This window comes from Tasmannia lanceolata, unplaced genomic scaffold (genome assembly GCF_043159265.1).
Source record: "Tasmannia lanceolata isolate RefF3 unplaced genomic scaffold, GAP_Taslan_0.1 ptg000005l, whole genome shotgun sequence".
In the NCBI taxonomy this organism is placed as follows: domain Eukaryota; kingdom Viridiplantae; phylum Streptophyta; class Magnoliopsida; order Canellales; family Winteraceae; genus Tasmannia; species Tasmannia lanceolata.
In genome coordinates, this window is record NW_027518682.1 from 9,095,932 (window position 1) to 9,112,454 (window position 16,523).

Below are 16,523 nucleotides of genomic sequence, written 5' to 3' on the forward strand. Positions count from 1 at the left end.
AGAGAGAGAGCTTAGGGCTTTGAGAGAATGACAAAATAACATTCGGCGCATGTTAGAGACGACACTATCATTTATGGGTCTTATATGTGCTACGTGGACATAATCACATCCATCCATCAAACTATAGAATACAAGTCTAACCTATTGTTGGGAGCCCACCTTGGTCCCTCCATCTATTGTTGATTTTGCTAGTGGGATATCTCTTTGTATTCGAACTATAGTCATATCATTTTGTTCTATTCTAAGATTAATTAGTTTAGCATGTTAATTACAACTGAAAGCTTGCAAGTACTAGTAGAGCTAGAAAGATTTGTGCCTAACATCATCAAGTCTCATAACCAGATTTAGAACTCATCTAGAATTGAAGATTTACAGTCAATTCTTGGGCCATAAACCCTGATCTAGGTGGTGACTCTCTGTTGAATTTGCAATTAAGAGAACCGAAATCGAGATGGGACTAAGCCCGTGTGGACACACTCTCATGCACATTAAATAGGTTTAGAGTTTCTAAATTAAGGTTGGGAAGGAGTTTTCCATTGAGTTTTTTTTATTATTATTATTAAATGGGCTCTGTCAGTAGGGTTGAAGTGAGTGACATACATTCTTGTGCAGTATTTATCCGACCTTTACAATCAGCCGAACAGAATGTAAGTTATGCATCCAAATAAAATAAAACATCCACTACCATGGCCATTTTGATTATTCAGGTTGGCAGGACATTAGAGGTATGATTGGAAGAAATGACACCATCTAGAAGAACAGGCAGCATGAAAACAGCATATTAATAATCAATCCATGACAACAACAGTGCTGTCTAAGAGCAGGAAGCTGAAAGCACAAGAAGCTATACTGTTAGTCAGAAGAGGCAAAGCATACTTATTCCAACCTGTTTGGTCATTAGCTACAATCCAAAGGGCATGGAAAAACAGAAAATTACCCCAGCATACACATGGCAGGGAGACAAAACAACCTAAACACACGTAGGGTTATGACTTATGAGGTGACATGTTGGGTGTCTGCATATATTGGTAGTGGCAGGCAACACAAACCCACAGTCAATCATTAATGTCGTAGTCCAAGAATAGGTAATCCCCTTGTTAACTATCTTTGTACATGCATTTTGGGACATCTTGTCCCACCCTGTACACTGCCATTTGGCTATGGAATGAAATTGTTACTTTTCAAAAAAAAAAAAAAAAAGAAGAAGAAATGTGAACTAACATGTGCAATCTTCCCATTCAATGGCAATGGGATTTCACTTACGGAGTCGTGATTCAATCAACTTCACTTGATGTTCGGATAGCAGTACGGTAGTATGTAGTTCATTTCGTCACAAGATTTGGACCTCTAAATAAATTACCGATGAATGCATTGTCCTGTGGACAGATAATAGGGATTAGAATTTGCACAACATAACCATTCAAAAAAGAAAAAGAAAGAATTTGCACAACATAAAAGTATCCAACTTTTGACTAAAAGAAACAAACATGGATTGTTTCCTTCAAGAGACAAGCACTGACTGTTTCCTCAATGAAACTTGACTGCCAAAATAACCTGTCCCTTGAGATATGCTTATGGGCTGCAGATGACAACTGTAAACACGGTGGATTTTTATTTTTTATTTTTTTGAGACAGTAACGAAAATCTTATTCAATATAGATAACAGTTACAGGGGACAAGTCGTCCCCACAAATGAAATCTAGTAACGGTCACCCACTGAAATACAATAACAAAATGTTTTACATATTATCCCCCAAAATATCTCCAATCATGATCAGAATCTCATTCCAATTGACGCCCACCTTTGCCAACCCATCTGCCAAAACATTTGCAGATCTCCGTTTGTGATCGATCTGAGGTCTAATGGATTCAAGAGAGTTAATTGTAGCATCTAAAGCTTCTTACTTCTTAGCTATAGCTTAATCACCAAAATAAAACAGAAAATACTCAGTATCTATTGTTTCTGTAGAATCTATATAACGTCACCCTGCCTTCCCAAAGTTTGAATGTAGATTTAACTAGAAGGGTGACGGAAGACGATGCAAATAGAATTTGCAGCAGAGTAGGGAAAAGGACCAACATTAAAGGGGATTTTTTTTTTGTTTTGAGAAGGAACATTAAAGGGGATCTAACATATGATGAGAATGATAGAAATTAATGGTGGTAGCTTATGAATCAGACACAACATTTGTAACTGAGCTTTCATATCATCATCTCTCACCATTAGATAGCTTTCAAAGGAAGAAGGAGAAGGGTTCAGTCCGGCATCTAATGAAGTGAAATGCTCAAGTATCTCCACTCAGCTAGACCGCAGTACCATAAGACAAATTTGTCATAAATTAGAGGTTCCAACTTCCAAGTCCTCGGGTAATGCAGGACAGAGTATGGCTGAAAGGAAGGCCAATGAAAGAAGATTCTTGAATTCAGGCCCCATTGACATGTTGTAAAATGTTTCCGAAGACTGCAGCAATTCATCAGTATCAAGAAAGAATTGCAAAGGTGAAAGGCAATCAAAAGAGCAAAGGTGAGAGTTCTGTTTAGTATGTGCAAGCACCTCATGATGTGTAAAACTTCCACACAACTAAATTGAAGAATGCCATCACCTCTGTGAAAGTAATAAACATGGGTCACGATGAGAGTAATATATACTATAACCATGCAGAGGAACCATGCATGTTTACTTCCTAGTGCAGGTCATGCGTTTTTTTTTTTTTTTTGAAAGGTTAGATTTATGCTGTTTGTCATATAAATTTCATTAAAAGAAGTCAAATCCTAAATTGGAATCTACAACCAAATTCTGCAAAAAACCAGTAGGAGCAATGCATTTTAGATGCTCACGAAAGACAAAGTTCACAAAGATTAATTGAACACAAGATGACAACTGCCTGAGATTAGCAATTCTGTAAGCTTTAGTAGGGTGGATCAAATATCATGGTTAAACAGTCTCCACGACGAAAAATCATGGTGAATACTACAACCATCAAGAAACTGAGACAGATCGACAAAAAAAACGCCCAAGCCTAATATGGTAATATCTTTTGCAATTGATGTCAATGATAAGTTAATAACTAGATCTAGACCAAACAAATGAATGTTCACAAAAAAAAATCTGCAGGAACATAAGCCAATAGATACCTTTCTTGCAAATGGCACACTTCAAAACATTTGATCTGGGATAAAATTTTCTTGTTGGTAATTCTTATAAATAGAAAGTGCTCTGCAAAATGATATGTGCAATGAGGTCTATTGCAATTAAGTAATACAGTAAGTTTAACCAAAGTTGGGAGAATGTACCAAAATAAACATAGTCGAAGATTTGAGTAGCATAACGCAACAACACGAGGGAATAATGAAACAAATTTTATTGACCAAAGACCAAAATGAAAACCCTCAACACATACACATGAGTCATGACCGTCTTAATGACACATAACAGACAGACCCTACACGAGTCCAATGACAATATATAAGTAGCAATAGCTATTTATTGACTTATGTAACAGCTTGACTAAGCGAGCAACTCAAAACTCATACCAGAAATAATTTCCACACGGATATCAAGAAGGCCACATTGCTTGAGGAAGTTTCTTTTCTACATTGCTTCTTTACTTACATGACAATTACAATAAATTCTATGGTTCATAATGGTCATTTGAATGATTTTGCTTCTTTACTTACAAGAGATGGATATCTTGATTTGATCCTTGTGATGGTTTGAATTCGCATCATCTTCAATCCCATCGATAGAATTTCACCAACCTATTAGTTCATTAATAGGGATGACACTGGTCATTTGAATGATTTCACTGGCGTACGATCATTCTCTGGCTCTAATTCCCACCATGGTCTGACATCTTCTTTCTGAACTAAACTCTCACTTTCCTTCTCAAGAACAAAATCTTCAAATTCTCCATCTTCACTTTCTACTTCCCCATCATCAGAATCACATTCGCCACTCTCAATCTCCGGTTTGTACGTCCACTCAAGCTTCTTCAAAATATCCCGATCGTTCCAACGACCCACAACCAATGGCGCCTCCTTCTTCGCCTTCCCCATCAAGACTTCTTTCCACGAGAATCCAGCATCAGCATATCTCCTAAGCGCCCCATCACTATTATCCCCAACAACAACAGTCCTTAGACACCTCAACTTCGCCTCCCTCATAACATCTGAGAAATCAGAATCATCCGACACGACAACCAAACATCCAACACGCCCATGATCCATCATTTCCACCATATGATTCCTAAGTGCAATATCCGCTGCTTGGGGCTTATCAGACACAGTCCGAACCCAAAACCCCGCCCGCTTGAGCTCGTCAGCGAGACCATATCCCACCTTCGGAGTCAAAACATTCCTTGCGGCATTCTTGTACTTCTCCATCTTCATAGAGAATTTCGCTACTAACTTAACCCGCTGCTTCCCTCTCGCCGATTCCAACCGATTCATTCGTTTGATCTGTTCCCTTTCATGCAACTGTTTGAAGTGATTAACGAGTTTCTCATTCGTATAGAATTTTCGGCCACAGACTCGACAGGTATATGGTTCTGAGGGTTTTATAACGCCCTTTTTTTCCAAGTGATCCAACAATTTCTTCTCTTTCCTTTGCTCTCTAACTACAGAGGGGACATATCTAAAGGCATGGTGATTCGCATAAGCAACCATATATCGGACGACCCCGAACGCAGAAGCAGCTAGTTTCAATCTAACAGCGGCGTCGTAAGGAGGGAAGTTATTGGGAGGTTTGTTGTCTAAGTCCCAGAAAATGCCTACATTCTTTTCGACGTTTTTCCTCAGTGAAGAAGGGTCTTGAGAAGATATGCCATTCTTGGGAACAATGTGAAAAAATCTAATGTGGGCGAGAGCGGGAATTTGGGGTGAAAATGACGATGATTTTCTAGATATAATTGGATGGAAAGGATTGCAGAATCTCAGATACTTAGAGAATGTTGGGTAATACAGAAATGTGGCATTAATGTTGTTCTTTTGCACGGATCGCTGTAAGGACAGGGCAATAGCAGAAGCCATAAAAGAAGGGTTTTTGATTCATGGGGTGAATATGGCCAAAGAAAGGGGCTGATCGAGGCACCCTTTACTTAGCAGAAAATCAGTGAATAAACTAGAAAGGAGAAATAAGGAAAAAAGAAAAGATTACCAGCGACTGTGCATTCGGCCCATGTAGCGTTTGAGGGATGAGGTTCTACTACTCTCCAAGGACTCCGCCTCCTCTTTCGACTCTTTCTCTTTCTGAGGGCAAGAGGGGTTCCTGTTCTCTGAAAACCCTGATTAGGGTTTTATACTCACATATTATTTCCTCACCACAACCACCCTTATTTTACTTACACCACTCTTTTTTATTTGTTTTTTCCTCTCTATCTCCGTTTCCTAAAATGGGCATAAAGCAAATTTCACGCCCATTTTTTTTCACTAAAAAAATGGGTTACGAGATTTTAAAAGTGGGAGAGAGAAACACCCCCCCCCCCCCCCCCCCCCTTGATTTTTTATCCAAGAAAAGCCTCCGTGTTTTTTTTTACTTTTCCTCGGATCAAAAATCAAGGGTGGCAGGCTTTCTCTCTCTCTCCGCCCTTGTTACGCCACCATATAATTTCTCTTGATTTACATGCATTTTACAAACATTTCATAGACATTTTATAAGGTTCTAGGACAAGCTGTTATAGGGATGGTGGTTGTAGGACAAACACTTAAATTGGGTGTTCTAAATAACCTTGGACATACACAAGTTTTCCCATTATACATGCAAATGTGTGCGTAAAATACTTGCTTTGAAGAAAGTGTTCTGAGGCAAAAATAGAGCTCACTATAAAAAAAAATGTTAAGATAGCAATAGTTATAACGAAATTTACATCAAGAATGTGTTTAGAAATTATATGGTGTCCGAGAGGGCATGCTCGTGTGAGCGGCACATGTAAGTGGTGCCCTTGATGTTTGATACCACAATACCATTTTAAAAACTGTGCTGCTGTTGGATCAATCATCAACGGCGGCATGATCTCCATACCGCTCGAGCACCATATAATTTCCCGTAGGGATTGCTAGGGTCCATCGCAAAAGGCATTTCGCGGCAGGTCTGTTGCATGTAGACCAACCACCTCGTGAATGAAGTTAACAGGTTCTGTATCTATGCATGAGGTGGCTGGTTTGACGTGCGACAGACCAACCACAAAATGCCTTTTGCGATGGACGCTAGCAATTCCCTTTCATTATATGGGGCCGTCCGTGAAGTCAGGTATGAGCCGTACCACCCTTGATATTTGAACCAACAACATACTACTTTTTAGGACATTGTTGGATCAAATATCAAGGGTGGTACCCCCTACACATGACTTCACGGTCGGGGAACATATATTTTCTCAGTCTTCGGTCTTAACAACCCACAATTTCAAACAAGGAGCGGCCAGCGAATATTAAAAAAGACGGGTGATATATTAAAAAGACTGTGAGTGTAATATCACCTTCAATACCTTTGTTTAAGATGTTAATTAATCGATAAAATGATTTTTTTGGGCTACATCTGGCACCCAAGGTTAGAAATGGGCAAACGGCCGGTGTATATCTAAAATTCTTAATTTATTCTGATTTTTTTCTTTTGAGATTATAATAGCCTTTAAGAGGTGTTAAAAGATAAAGAAAACATGTAAAATAAGGTAAGTTCGTCCCATTTTCAAAACATGGTCACGTAGATATCAGACCCCTAAAATAAATGTTAACAGTTTCCAAAAATGTAAAAGAAATAAAAATTTTGTATTTAGGGAGAGTTTGTATCTAGGGAAAATTTTAAAATAGCATTTTCTTCCACATAAAAAGGGCCTACTAATATTGGCACTAACATATTCTGATAATGGGACGAAGATACATTGTCTGTTCTTGTTTAATTGGCTTCCAAGAGCTTTTCTTATGATAGTTGGTAAATTAGAAAAGGACAAGGTGAGTTCGCTCCTTTATCAAAACACACAATGATAAGGAAAAATAATGAAAGCATTGTCTCGTGATAAACAAAATTATAGAAGCATATTTTCCATGCGAAGAAATTCTAGGTCTCTGAGATTGCAATTTTCATAAGAAACAGGGAAAAGGATATCCAGTAAAAATGTGTAAGCCAAAGGCAGAAAACTTATTTTTCATGTAAAATACATTCCAAGATAAATTTCCCACGCATCAAATATATGAGGAAAAGCTTTAGCATGTCTCTAGGCATTTTGTGGAAGAATTGCATAACGATCCCACGGGTACAATATACGCCATTATTCAGTGTATACGAGCAAATATAGTCACAGATGTGCATCTGCTCACTGATCAGGACTGTTCAACCAATAACATTCCTCGCAACCTTAAACAACTGTCTCTTTATTCTGCTCATCCGTGTCTCTATTCTGCTCTCCTCACTCTTTCGCATGCACTCTTACCACTACATTATCTTGTCATTCTTGCTTTCCTTTTTAATTGCTGGATTTTCTTGAAAAAGGTTGCAATTGTTTGATTACTCAACTCAACTCAACAAAGCCTTTGTCCCAAACTAGTTACGGTCAGCTAAAATAAATCATTTAGAAAAAATTTCATAAAGAAAGTGAAAGTAATAGAAAAAATTTCATAAAGAAGGTGAAAGTAATCTACCAGGCTCTAATCCCGGCTCTAGTTGGGTTCTTCTACGTGGATCATTTTATTCCATTCTATCATATCTAAAGTCGTGTTCTCTGTTATGTTCTTAGCTATCAAGTCTTTCCTCACTGTTTCTACCCAAGTTGTTTTCATTCTGCAACTACCTCTTTTAACTGTATCAATTTGGCACGAGTCAAGTCTTCTCACCGGAGCATCCAAAGGCCTACGTTGGATATTGTTTGATTACTCATTAAAAAAAAAAATTTAACCATCGCAGTTCAGGTTTATTTAGAGGGACCTTCATTTTCGATGTCCAAAATAGGCACAGATCATACGAGTGCAACTAGGGTCGGGTCGGGTCGAGCTTTTACTTAAAAATAAATTGGAATCAACCGGTACCCAGCCCCATTTTATGGTAAAAACCGAACCCGAATTCCCAACAATCAACCCGAGTTGCACCCCATTTTATGGTAAACACCCTCGAGGAAAAAATTCAGACAGAAATGCTTTATGCATCATCTATCTGAATCGATTCCATTATGTCTCATCATGATTGAATTATATAAATTCTGAAGACGTCAACAGATGAACAAATCGTGATAGACGCCAACTGTTTATGGTGATCAGGTCTGTGATCTGTTCATGTTCATCAAGATCAATGGTCAAACATGGTCATTCAATCATGAAAATCAGCTAAAAACCCCTTAACATTCAAATCATGCACGATATATGATCTTTAAGAATACACACTTCTTAGAGGGAAAAAAAAAAGAAAAATGGAAATGAAATAACTTGAAGATAAAAAATCTCACACCTATGAAAGAAGATGAAAAAAAAAATGGCAAAAGTCTCCAGAAGAAAATGAGCCAATTTGAAAGCCTGATCATATCAGGAAATGGAAGAGTCACAAGTCTCGGGTAACTGGCCGAGCTGCTTAACTGGCTGTGATGAATCCCGTCAGTAAAAACAGGTCCTATAAAAAGTCCATCAATTCGTGGTCCCCAGTGAAATTTAAAAAATAGTTAAGCATTTGTAATCCTCGTGGTTAACAATCCAATAATATGAGACAGTAGTCAACATCGTAAGAGGAATTTTCAAAAGATGGCCATGCCAGGGATCGGGGATTCAAATATCTACTTCGTAACATAAATGGATGAACAGTTGTCACTGGTCAAGCTCCATGCCGGAGATCAGGGATTCAAATATCTACTTCATCACATATATGGATGAACGGTGGTCAAGTCATGCTACATACCAAATGTTGTTATCCATCTCCTACCACCCAAGGGTTATGACTTATGAACAGTTTTTTTCTCACAACCCATCTGGTTCACATGATTTGAAACCCAATGAGCTTTGTAAATGAACCAACAGCAAGCCAACACCGGACACTCTACTCAACAAACTGAATCTGTCATTGGAGTTCTATAATCATGTTAGATGGATGAAGCAGAAGCAGTTATGTTGGTTGCACAAAAGCCAGCCTGGTTTTGGTTTTTTGGAGCATCAAAACCCTTTGTTTGCCAATATAGCATTGAAGTCCCAGAAGACAACCAAGGATGTCTCCTGCTTGGTTTTTTGCTTGATTTTTCTTGGGAATGACTCTCTCTCTCTCTCTCTCTCTCTCTCTCTCTCTCTCTCTCTCTCTCTCTCTCTCGGTAATGACACCCCTACCACTACTCTACAGTCTCTACGAGGTTGAAAACCAAACATTACTTCCCACTATTCTAAGAAGTAACTACGAGGTAAATACATGGCATGCATCCTCCTTATTGACTACTTACCCTGCTACTCTGTGGGAGTCATCGATCTGATGGCCATTCCAGCACTACGCTTTAGAATATTGTACTAACAACAGTCTAACACCACCTTATAAGATTAAGATTCATACATTTATCTAATGCTGGTACCATTGGTTATATAATTTCAGTAGAAAGATAAGGTCTTTGAAGCTATAAAATCCCAACATGGACACTTTATTGCCTAACTAATGATATTTTGGTCATTTAAATCAAGAAGCATGTCAGATATATATCATTTGCCAATAACAGGCAAAAAACTCAAATAATGTCTACCTGAATCTAAAGCTTAGTAACGCATTCGAATGCTGGAATGTACGATCTACCAATACAAAGTACCATTTTTGCCTAAATACTTACCTTCTTTTGATGGCACGAAACGAGAGAATGAGAACAGCAACAATACCTCCCTTTTTGTGGAGACACAAAATACACATGCCTCATGGACTAAACAAAGGAAACAAATACCCAAGATCAAACCACTTGGTGAAGATTTTTTTATGCAACATGTCATTGTTTTGATATCAACTGGATCAACTCATATACAAAAATGGTCACAATTTCATTATTGAAGCATAGGCTCTTGTGCACAAACATATGCCGCGTGTACAAAAAAATCAGTGACCAGTTAACGACTGCCTTAGAGACTCAAAATCATGAAAATATATGTTGTTAGGTAAGATAACCTTACTTTTAAGCGTTTTAATGTTACTAGAACAACAATATCCTACACAAGAATGCAGTCAGACAACTCCAAGCCTGCGGCAGCATCCAAACACGAAAATGAGCCCCATCTTCAACAGTGACCCCAAAATTCCTCCTTCGCTAGGAGCCCATCTCATCACCTAGAAAATTCACAAGAATTTTAGGGTAAAGCCTTCATAGGTTGTGAACCTACAAAGGTTCTAATAAGTCTCCTACATGCTCTAGTGGTAAAGGCAATAAGTACTCATGTTGCCGTGAGGAGGTGTAGGGTTCAAGACTGGTACAAAGAGAAAGTAAGCCCTTCAGAAAAAGAAAAAAAAAATCTTTATTATAATTGTGAGTGTGAAAACCCCACTCCCCAAAAGTGGTACCTAGGGGTGCAACTTGGGCGGGCTCAACCCGAACCCGACGGGTTCAATCTGGAAAAAAGTCGGGTTGGGTTGAGTTCGGGTCAAGTTTGGGTTCGGATTCGGGTTGAGTTCAGGTCGGGTTCGGGTTGAGGGCTTGGGCAACCCAACCCGAGTGAACCCGACATTTTTAATAAATTTTTTTATTTTTTAAGCTTAAAATCTTGGGTTGGGTCGGGTTGAACTCGAGTCGACTCGGGTTCAGGTTGGCAAAAAGGGTTCCTCGAGTCGGGTCAGGTTGGCCTCAACCTGACCCAACCCAACCCGAGTTGCACCCCTAGTGGCCTCAACCCAACCCAACCCAACCTCAACCTAACAGATAATAAAATACTAAATAAGCTTTTATTTAAAAATAAGTGGGCTCTACGGCCCAATTCCATCAACCCATGTTACTTTCAGCACACCCCCCTGAAGCATACATGTAAATGTCGAACATGTCCATTTTCTCAAGAATCTTCTAAAGGCAACCTTTAGGTATGACTTTGATTAGAATGTCAGCAAGCTGATCCTCTGATGTTGACATAAGCAACTCCAATTAATTTTTGCCTATGTCTTTTTATAGAAATATACCCCACCCCAAACAGATAATAGAATACTCAATAAGCTTTTATTTAAAAATAAGTGGGCTCTATGGCCCAATTCCATCAACCCATGTTACTTTCAGCACACCCCCCTGAAGCATACATGTAAATGTCGAACATGTCCATTTTCTCAAGAATCTTCTAAAGGCAACCTTTAGGGATGACTTTGATTAGAATGTCAGCAAGCACCTCTGATGTTGACACAAGGAACTCCAATTGATTTTTGCATATATCTTTTCTTTGACAAAATGACAATTAACCTCAAAATGTTTTGGTCTCTCATGAAACACAAGATTAGAGGTGATGTGGATGTGTGCTCGATTCCAAGGAGGTATTTCAGTTTCCCTAGTATTTGCTTTCAAATTCCTTAGCCCTGAAACCATATCATTTACCCACAGCAGTCAAATAGACAAAAACAGAACCATTATCAGGGCCTAGTACCTGTAATTCTTAGGTGGCAAGTCTAAGTAAGCAGAGACGCATTTCTCATATTCAAAAGAGACCAAAACATGTGTGTCCTGCCAAAAGTGCCAAGGTACTGTCGAAAGATTGCACTATGTTCACAGGGATGATGACGCGTCTTTTGAAAAACACGTATAGATATCAACCCAATAGGAGAAAACAAAAAAGAAAGATCCTTCCAGGCAAAGCAAACCAGAAAAGGGGCTGAAGTGAAGGCGCACCGCGACGCTCGGGTCTTCCACAGAAGTGTGTTTCCCTTAAATGTAAGAATTGGGAAGAACTTAGCTTTCGAAGTGAGCTTATGGGGGAGAGAGCTTCTCATCCAGCTAGGAAATTTCCAGTAACTATGGAATAAACCTCGCCCAAACCTGGAATATATCTACTGCGTATCTAAATCCTGATCATTATATACTCGGGAATCAAAACTATAAGGAACTTATATAATCGATTCCACTCAATCTTTTTTTTTTTTAACTCCTCAGCATCAAACTAATCCTTCCATTGTATGGTCTAATAGTGATATAGTTCCACCACATCAACTGAAAAATCGCAAAGCAGTCAGAAACACTCCTCCCCCTCGCGAAGAGTCACAATATCTTGCTGGAGTTGATAAAATTTGACACAATTTTTTCACTGCAAATAGGTCTTCGTCACACGAATCCAGATCTCTTTGGCAGTATAAAGAAATGTCATAATGTAGCAAATCTGAGGCTGCATGGAACTCAACAGACAAGACACAATCACAAAGTTCTCCTGTACCCACTTGGCATGGGAAGGATCCCTAGCAGATGACTTTTGGATTCGTCGAGTCAAGTAATCTAATATTCTCCATCTGTAGATGTACATTTTTTCCCCAAAAAACCACTCCACATAGTTCATGTCACTCAGTTTGACTGTTGTGATCATGGTATTAGAGGGATTCGGGTGGTAAAATGCATAGGGAGAAAACAAAACATCTCCCTCCACATTTCCACAAGTACGGCGAGAACAATTTTGTCCTCTCAGGAATTTTATTCCAGAATAAACATTCACCATTTCCATTTGTGCAAAACCTAAATCAAGCAGACTATTCTAATTTTATGAAAACTGATTTTTTTTTTAAATCTTTAGAAAAATAGCCCACTAGAACATCCAAACGTCCTTGAAAATCCCAAAATCACCAAAAGTCTTGTAAAATCATAAACCTCCATCATTCTTCATCTTCAAGGAATAGTCGTACGACTCCTGACGTCAGGTGTACAAACACGATGATGTTGCTCCTTTGGGCGCAAAGAAAAAAAGGAAACAAATAAGAAAAAAGCAAAAACACGGGCTATGATACCAAGTTGGAATGAATAATGAGCAAGTAAGAAGAGGAGGAGAAACAAGGATTTGAGGGAATTGAGAGAGCATTAGATCGACTCCCCCTCTAAGAACTTTTATATTAATAAAAAAATTGAACTAATCACACAAATGCCCTTATACCTTGTATAGACACATTTCAACTCGAAATCCAGAAAATTGCCAGTCGAGATAGACAATTGCCACTTATACGTTGTACACGAACATTGCAGCCCATACAATTGTCGCTTCAGATACAATCGGTTGACCAAGCTTTTTGACATGTAAAGCTTTTCCATCTTCTCACATAACTTAGGTGCTAGGCGATGATTCTTTTTCCATAATATTGAACATAACGTTATCTGCCAACACAGTCTAATAGTACTGATTGCCTTCGAATTGATGTTTTCCCACTCAGCATCCGTCATCTTCTTCGGCTTCTTGTCCTTTCACTTTAACGACTTATCCAAGTCCTGTTGAGCAAGGATGTCCTTCACCCTCATCATCTGCCATAGGGTGAAACTGCGCTTTCTATCAAATCTATCAATATTGAACCAGGTAGAACTCGACTCTACCTCCATCTAAGATCACCCTCGATGCGAAGCTCCACTTCGAACGAGAATTTCTCAATCTTTCTACTTTCCAATGATAATTGTAACCGTGATCCAACCACAGCACCCACGATCACTCCACCCGACATCAACGATCGCTACAACCTTAGCTATGATACCAGTTGTTGAGAAAATTTGTCGGGAAAATCCGATCTGATCGTGCACAAATAAACAGAAACATAAAATAAACACAAACAACAAGATGAACACCGAGATTTTACGTGGTTCGGCCAAGATGGCTACATCCACATGCAAGAACACGATCTTCACTACGAGAAAACAATATACAAGGATTACAATAGGATTAACCCAAACCCACAACCTTTTCCTTGCTTCTCAGTCAAGATCGTACACAAGAGATCACCTGAGAAAAATCCCAAGAGAAACCTCGAGAAAACCCAAGAGGAAACTCACTTGCTCCCCCCCATCCCCACCCCAGGCATAAAGAGGGGGGGGACTTAGATCTATCAGCCTCATCAAAATCAATGCATCTACAAAATTCTCTGATAATCACAAAGATATCAAAAGAAACCAATGGGAAATGGTAGAAATAACATAGTATTATCATTCTATTAGAATAATTAGACAAATAAAACTCATCGATTCAAATAACATATACATGAACAACATAAGAAAAAAGCAGATGCAATTACTACCAGTTCATCACCGAATCCACCAAAACCACCAGATTCCACATTCGGAAAACGCAATCAAACCCTAAAAAGAGAAATTAAAAACAAAAAAGAAAAGCAAACCTTTGGTTCAACGAAAGATTAGGGTTCCATTATAGTTTCATTTACTTTGTGCTTTTTCATTTGGCGACCATCCTGAGGATGAAATCCTCATAACGGATCCTGCCATCGGATCCGACATCGACCTCTCGGATCCACTCATCGAACTCAGCGGGTTCAAGCTTTTCTCCGATGCTGGTGAGGACGTGGCGGAGATCGGAGACGGACACGTAGCCGGAAGATTCCTTGTCGAGGACTTTGAAGGCGTCACGGAGTTGGCGATCGAAGGGCTCGATTTTCATGTGTTTTTTCATGAGGTCTACGAATCGAGGAAAATCAAAGGGGGAATTGAGTTTTTCTACCGTCACGATCTCTTTGAGCTGGGCCTGGGTAGGGTTTCCGCCCAGAGATCTCATCAGGATTCCGAGCTCCGACGGGGCAATCCGACCGTCGGAATCGGTGTCGAATAGGGTGAAGGCTTCCTTCATAGATGCCATCTGATCGTCCGTTAGATCCTTTCCCATTGATGCTCTCTCTCTCTCTCTCTAGCCTTCTGGGGTGTGTTTTATTTCCTGCCTTTCAAACGGAGGAGGGGTTAAGTTGTTAAGACTCCGGATTTATGGGGGTGATTAAATTAGACAGCTTCTTTTCAAATTTGAAATTGGGAAAATGATATTTTCACCCCCACTTTGTCCGTCTTCCCACCATTAAAGTTTGTCTTTTTCTGAAAGTAAAAATCATTCTCACAGAAGAAAGGTTGCTTTAAAGATAATCTTACCCACTTTCTCTCGTACTTTACCAATAGCCTCTGTTCACTTCTTTTTTCCCGGAAAGGGAGGAGTCCTTTCCTTTCCAGGTGACATGGCAGAAGGAAAATGAATGAAGAGGAAAAGGCTTCGTTTTCCTTGGAAAGCCTCTTTCCGATATATTTAATCGGAAAGCAAATCTAGAGGGAAAAAGTCAATTTACACGTCATTTTTACCCTTTAAATAAGAAATTCCACATCTGATAATAGTTTTTCACGGAAAAGAAGTGAACACAGAAATTCTGTCTTGTCAAGGTCATGTCAGGAAAAAAAAGGCTATTTTCCATAACCAAGGAAAAGAAGTTACTTTGGCACTGATTGGATGGGAAAAAATTTGGGGGAAAGTTGGGAAAGGAGCAATATTTCTAAAATTTCCTACTTTTTTTTTTCAGGGTTCAAATTTGGAATTGGGAAATGACTATATGGCCTTACACCATATAAAGTTTTTAAATGGTATAAGACCGTATAGTCTAGTATTTTTCAACAAGTACTGTATGGATTACGCCATATGATGACCCAAGCTGTCCATATGACAGGTCACAACATAAATAGGTTTTGCCCAACAAATTATTTCCCTGGGATGATTCTAGGCCTCCTATCTAGGGAGCAGATGCATATTATGGAAACGTCTATAGATAGAGAGTTGGGATCATCTTATGGAAATGGTTTTTTCAGCACAGGCTACTCACATTGTGGTCCATCAAATGTACGGTTTGGATCATCCTATGATATAAGCCATACGATACGTTTTGAAAAATACTCGACTGTCTGGGCTTACACTATATAAAATCTAGGAAAATGATGTTTCAGCCACTCCCTTTCTCACATTTTCCACTCCTTTTGACTTTTGTTTGCCAAGATTTTATATGGTATGTGGAAGTGAAGTCCAATATTTTCCAAAAAGTATTGTGGGGCTCACTTCATAGGATGATCCAAACCATTCATTTGTTGGGCAAATACCTAAATGGGTTGTACGCGTAAATCATCTCCATAGGATGATCCTAACCATCTTATATATGGAGGTTTCTATAATGTGCAGTCCCTCTATATGTCGGAGGTCTAGGATCACCCTGTTTCTATAGTATGACACTCTATTACCAAAGAATGGTGAATCTTTATGAAACCCTCTCTTAAGATCATGCTGAATTTTCAGACATCACATTAGCAGATAGGTGGGCATCCATTCATTTACATCTAAAATGCTAAAAGGTTTGCCTCCGTTTGGTTGCCAGTTAAATTTTTGTCCCAGGAAGTTTTAGTAAAATTTTGATCCCATCCCATGTTTGGTTGCCTTTTAGCACTAGGTTTTTTTTAATCCTACTCTTGTAATGATTGCTTGTGTGGTGAATTTTTTAATCCCACTTTTGTAATGATTACCTTTTCATCCCATCCCAAAATAATCCCTGGAACAAAAATAAACCCAGGAACCAAAAATAAGCTTAAGAAGAATTTTTTTTTCTTCCCAAAAGTTCAAGCAACCAAAAG

The 16,523-nt window shown here is 38.9% G+C and overlaps 1 protein-coding gene and 1 pseudogene across 3 annotated transcripts; both read right to left on the reverse strand.

Annotated features, from left to right (window-relative positions):
- Positions 1-492: 492 nt before the first annotated feature.
- LOC143877380 (uncharacterized) lies at positions 493-5,320 on the reverse strand. Of its 2 annotated transcripts, XR_013250612.1 has the most exons (3): positions 3,679-5,320; positions 1,264-1,376; positions 493-750 (listed from the first exon to the last, which is right to left on the reverse strand). XR_013250612.1 is itself a non-coding variant. In XM_077379389.1 (1 exon), the coding sequence occupies exon 1, from the start codon at positions 5,026-5,028 to the stop codon at positions 3,790-3,792; it is 1,239 nt and encodes a 412-aa protein (XP_077235504.1). In that variant the 5' UTR covers positions 5,029-5,320; the 3' UTR covers positions 3,346-3,789. The 2 variants fall into 2 exon arrangements, 1 of the variants encoding a protein (XP_077235504.1); XM_077379389.1 differs by lacking the exons at positions 493-750; positions 1,264-1,376 and having other exon boundaries at positions 3,346-5,320.
- A 4,553-nt stretch (positions 5,321-9,873) lies between these two features.
- On the reverse strand, positions 9,874-14,842 carry LOC143877382 (putative calcium-binding protein CML13 pseudogene; annotated as a pseudogene). The gene is made up of 2 exons (XR_013250614.1): positions 14,258-14,842; positions 9,874-10,261 (listed from the first exon to the last, which is right to left on the reverse strand). The product of XR_013250614.1 is annotated as a putative calcium-binding protein CML13 pseudogene (transcript).
- Between the last annotated feature and the right edge of the window lie 1,681 nt (positions 14,843-16,523).

What these genes read in the sequence shown, in the direction of transcription:
- LOC143877380 (XM_077379389.1), bottom strand. Translation starts at nt 5,028, where the DNA reads ATGGCTTCTGCTATTGCCCTGTCCTTACAGCGATCCGTGCAAAAGAAC.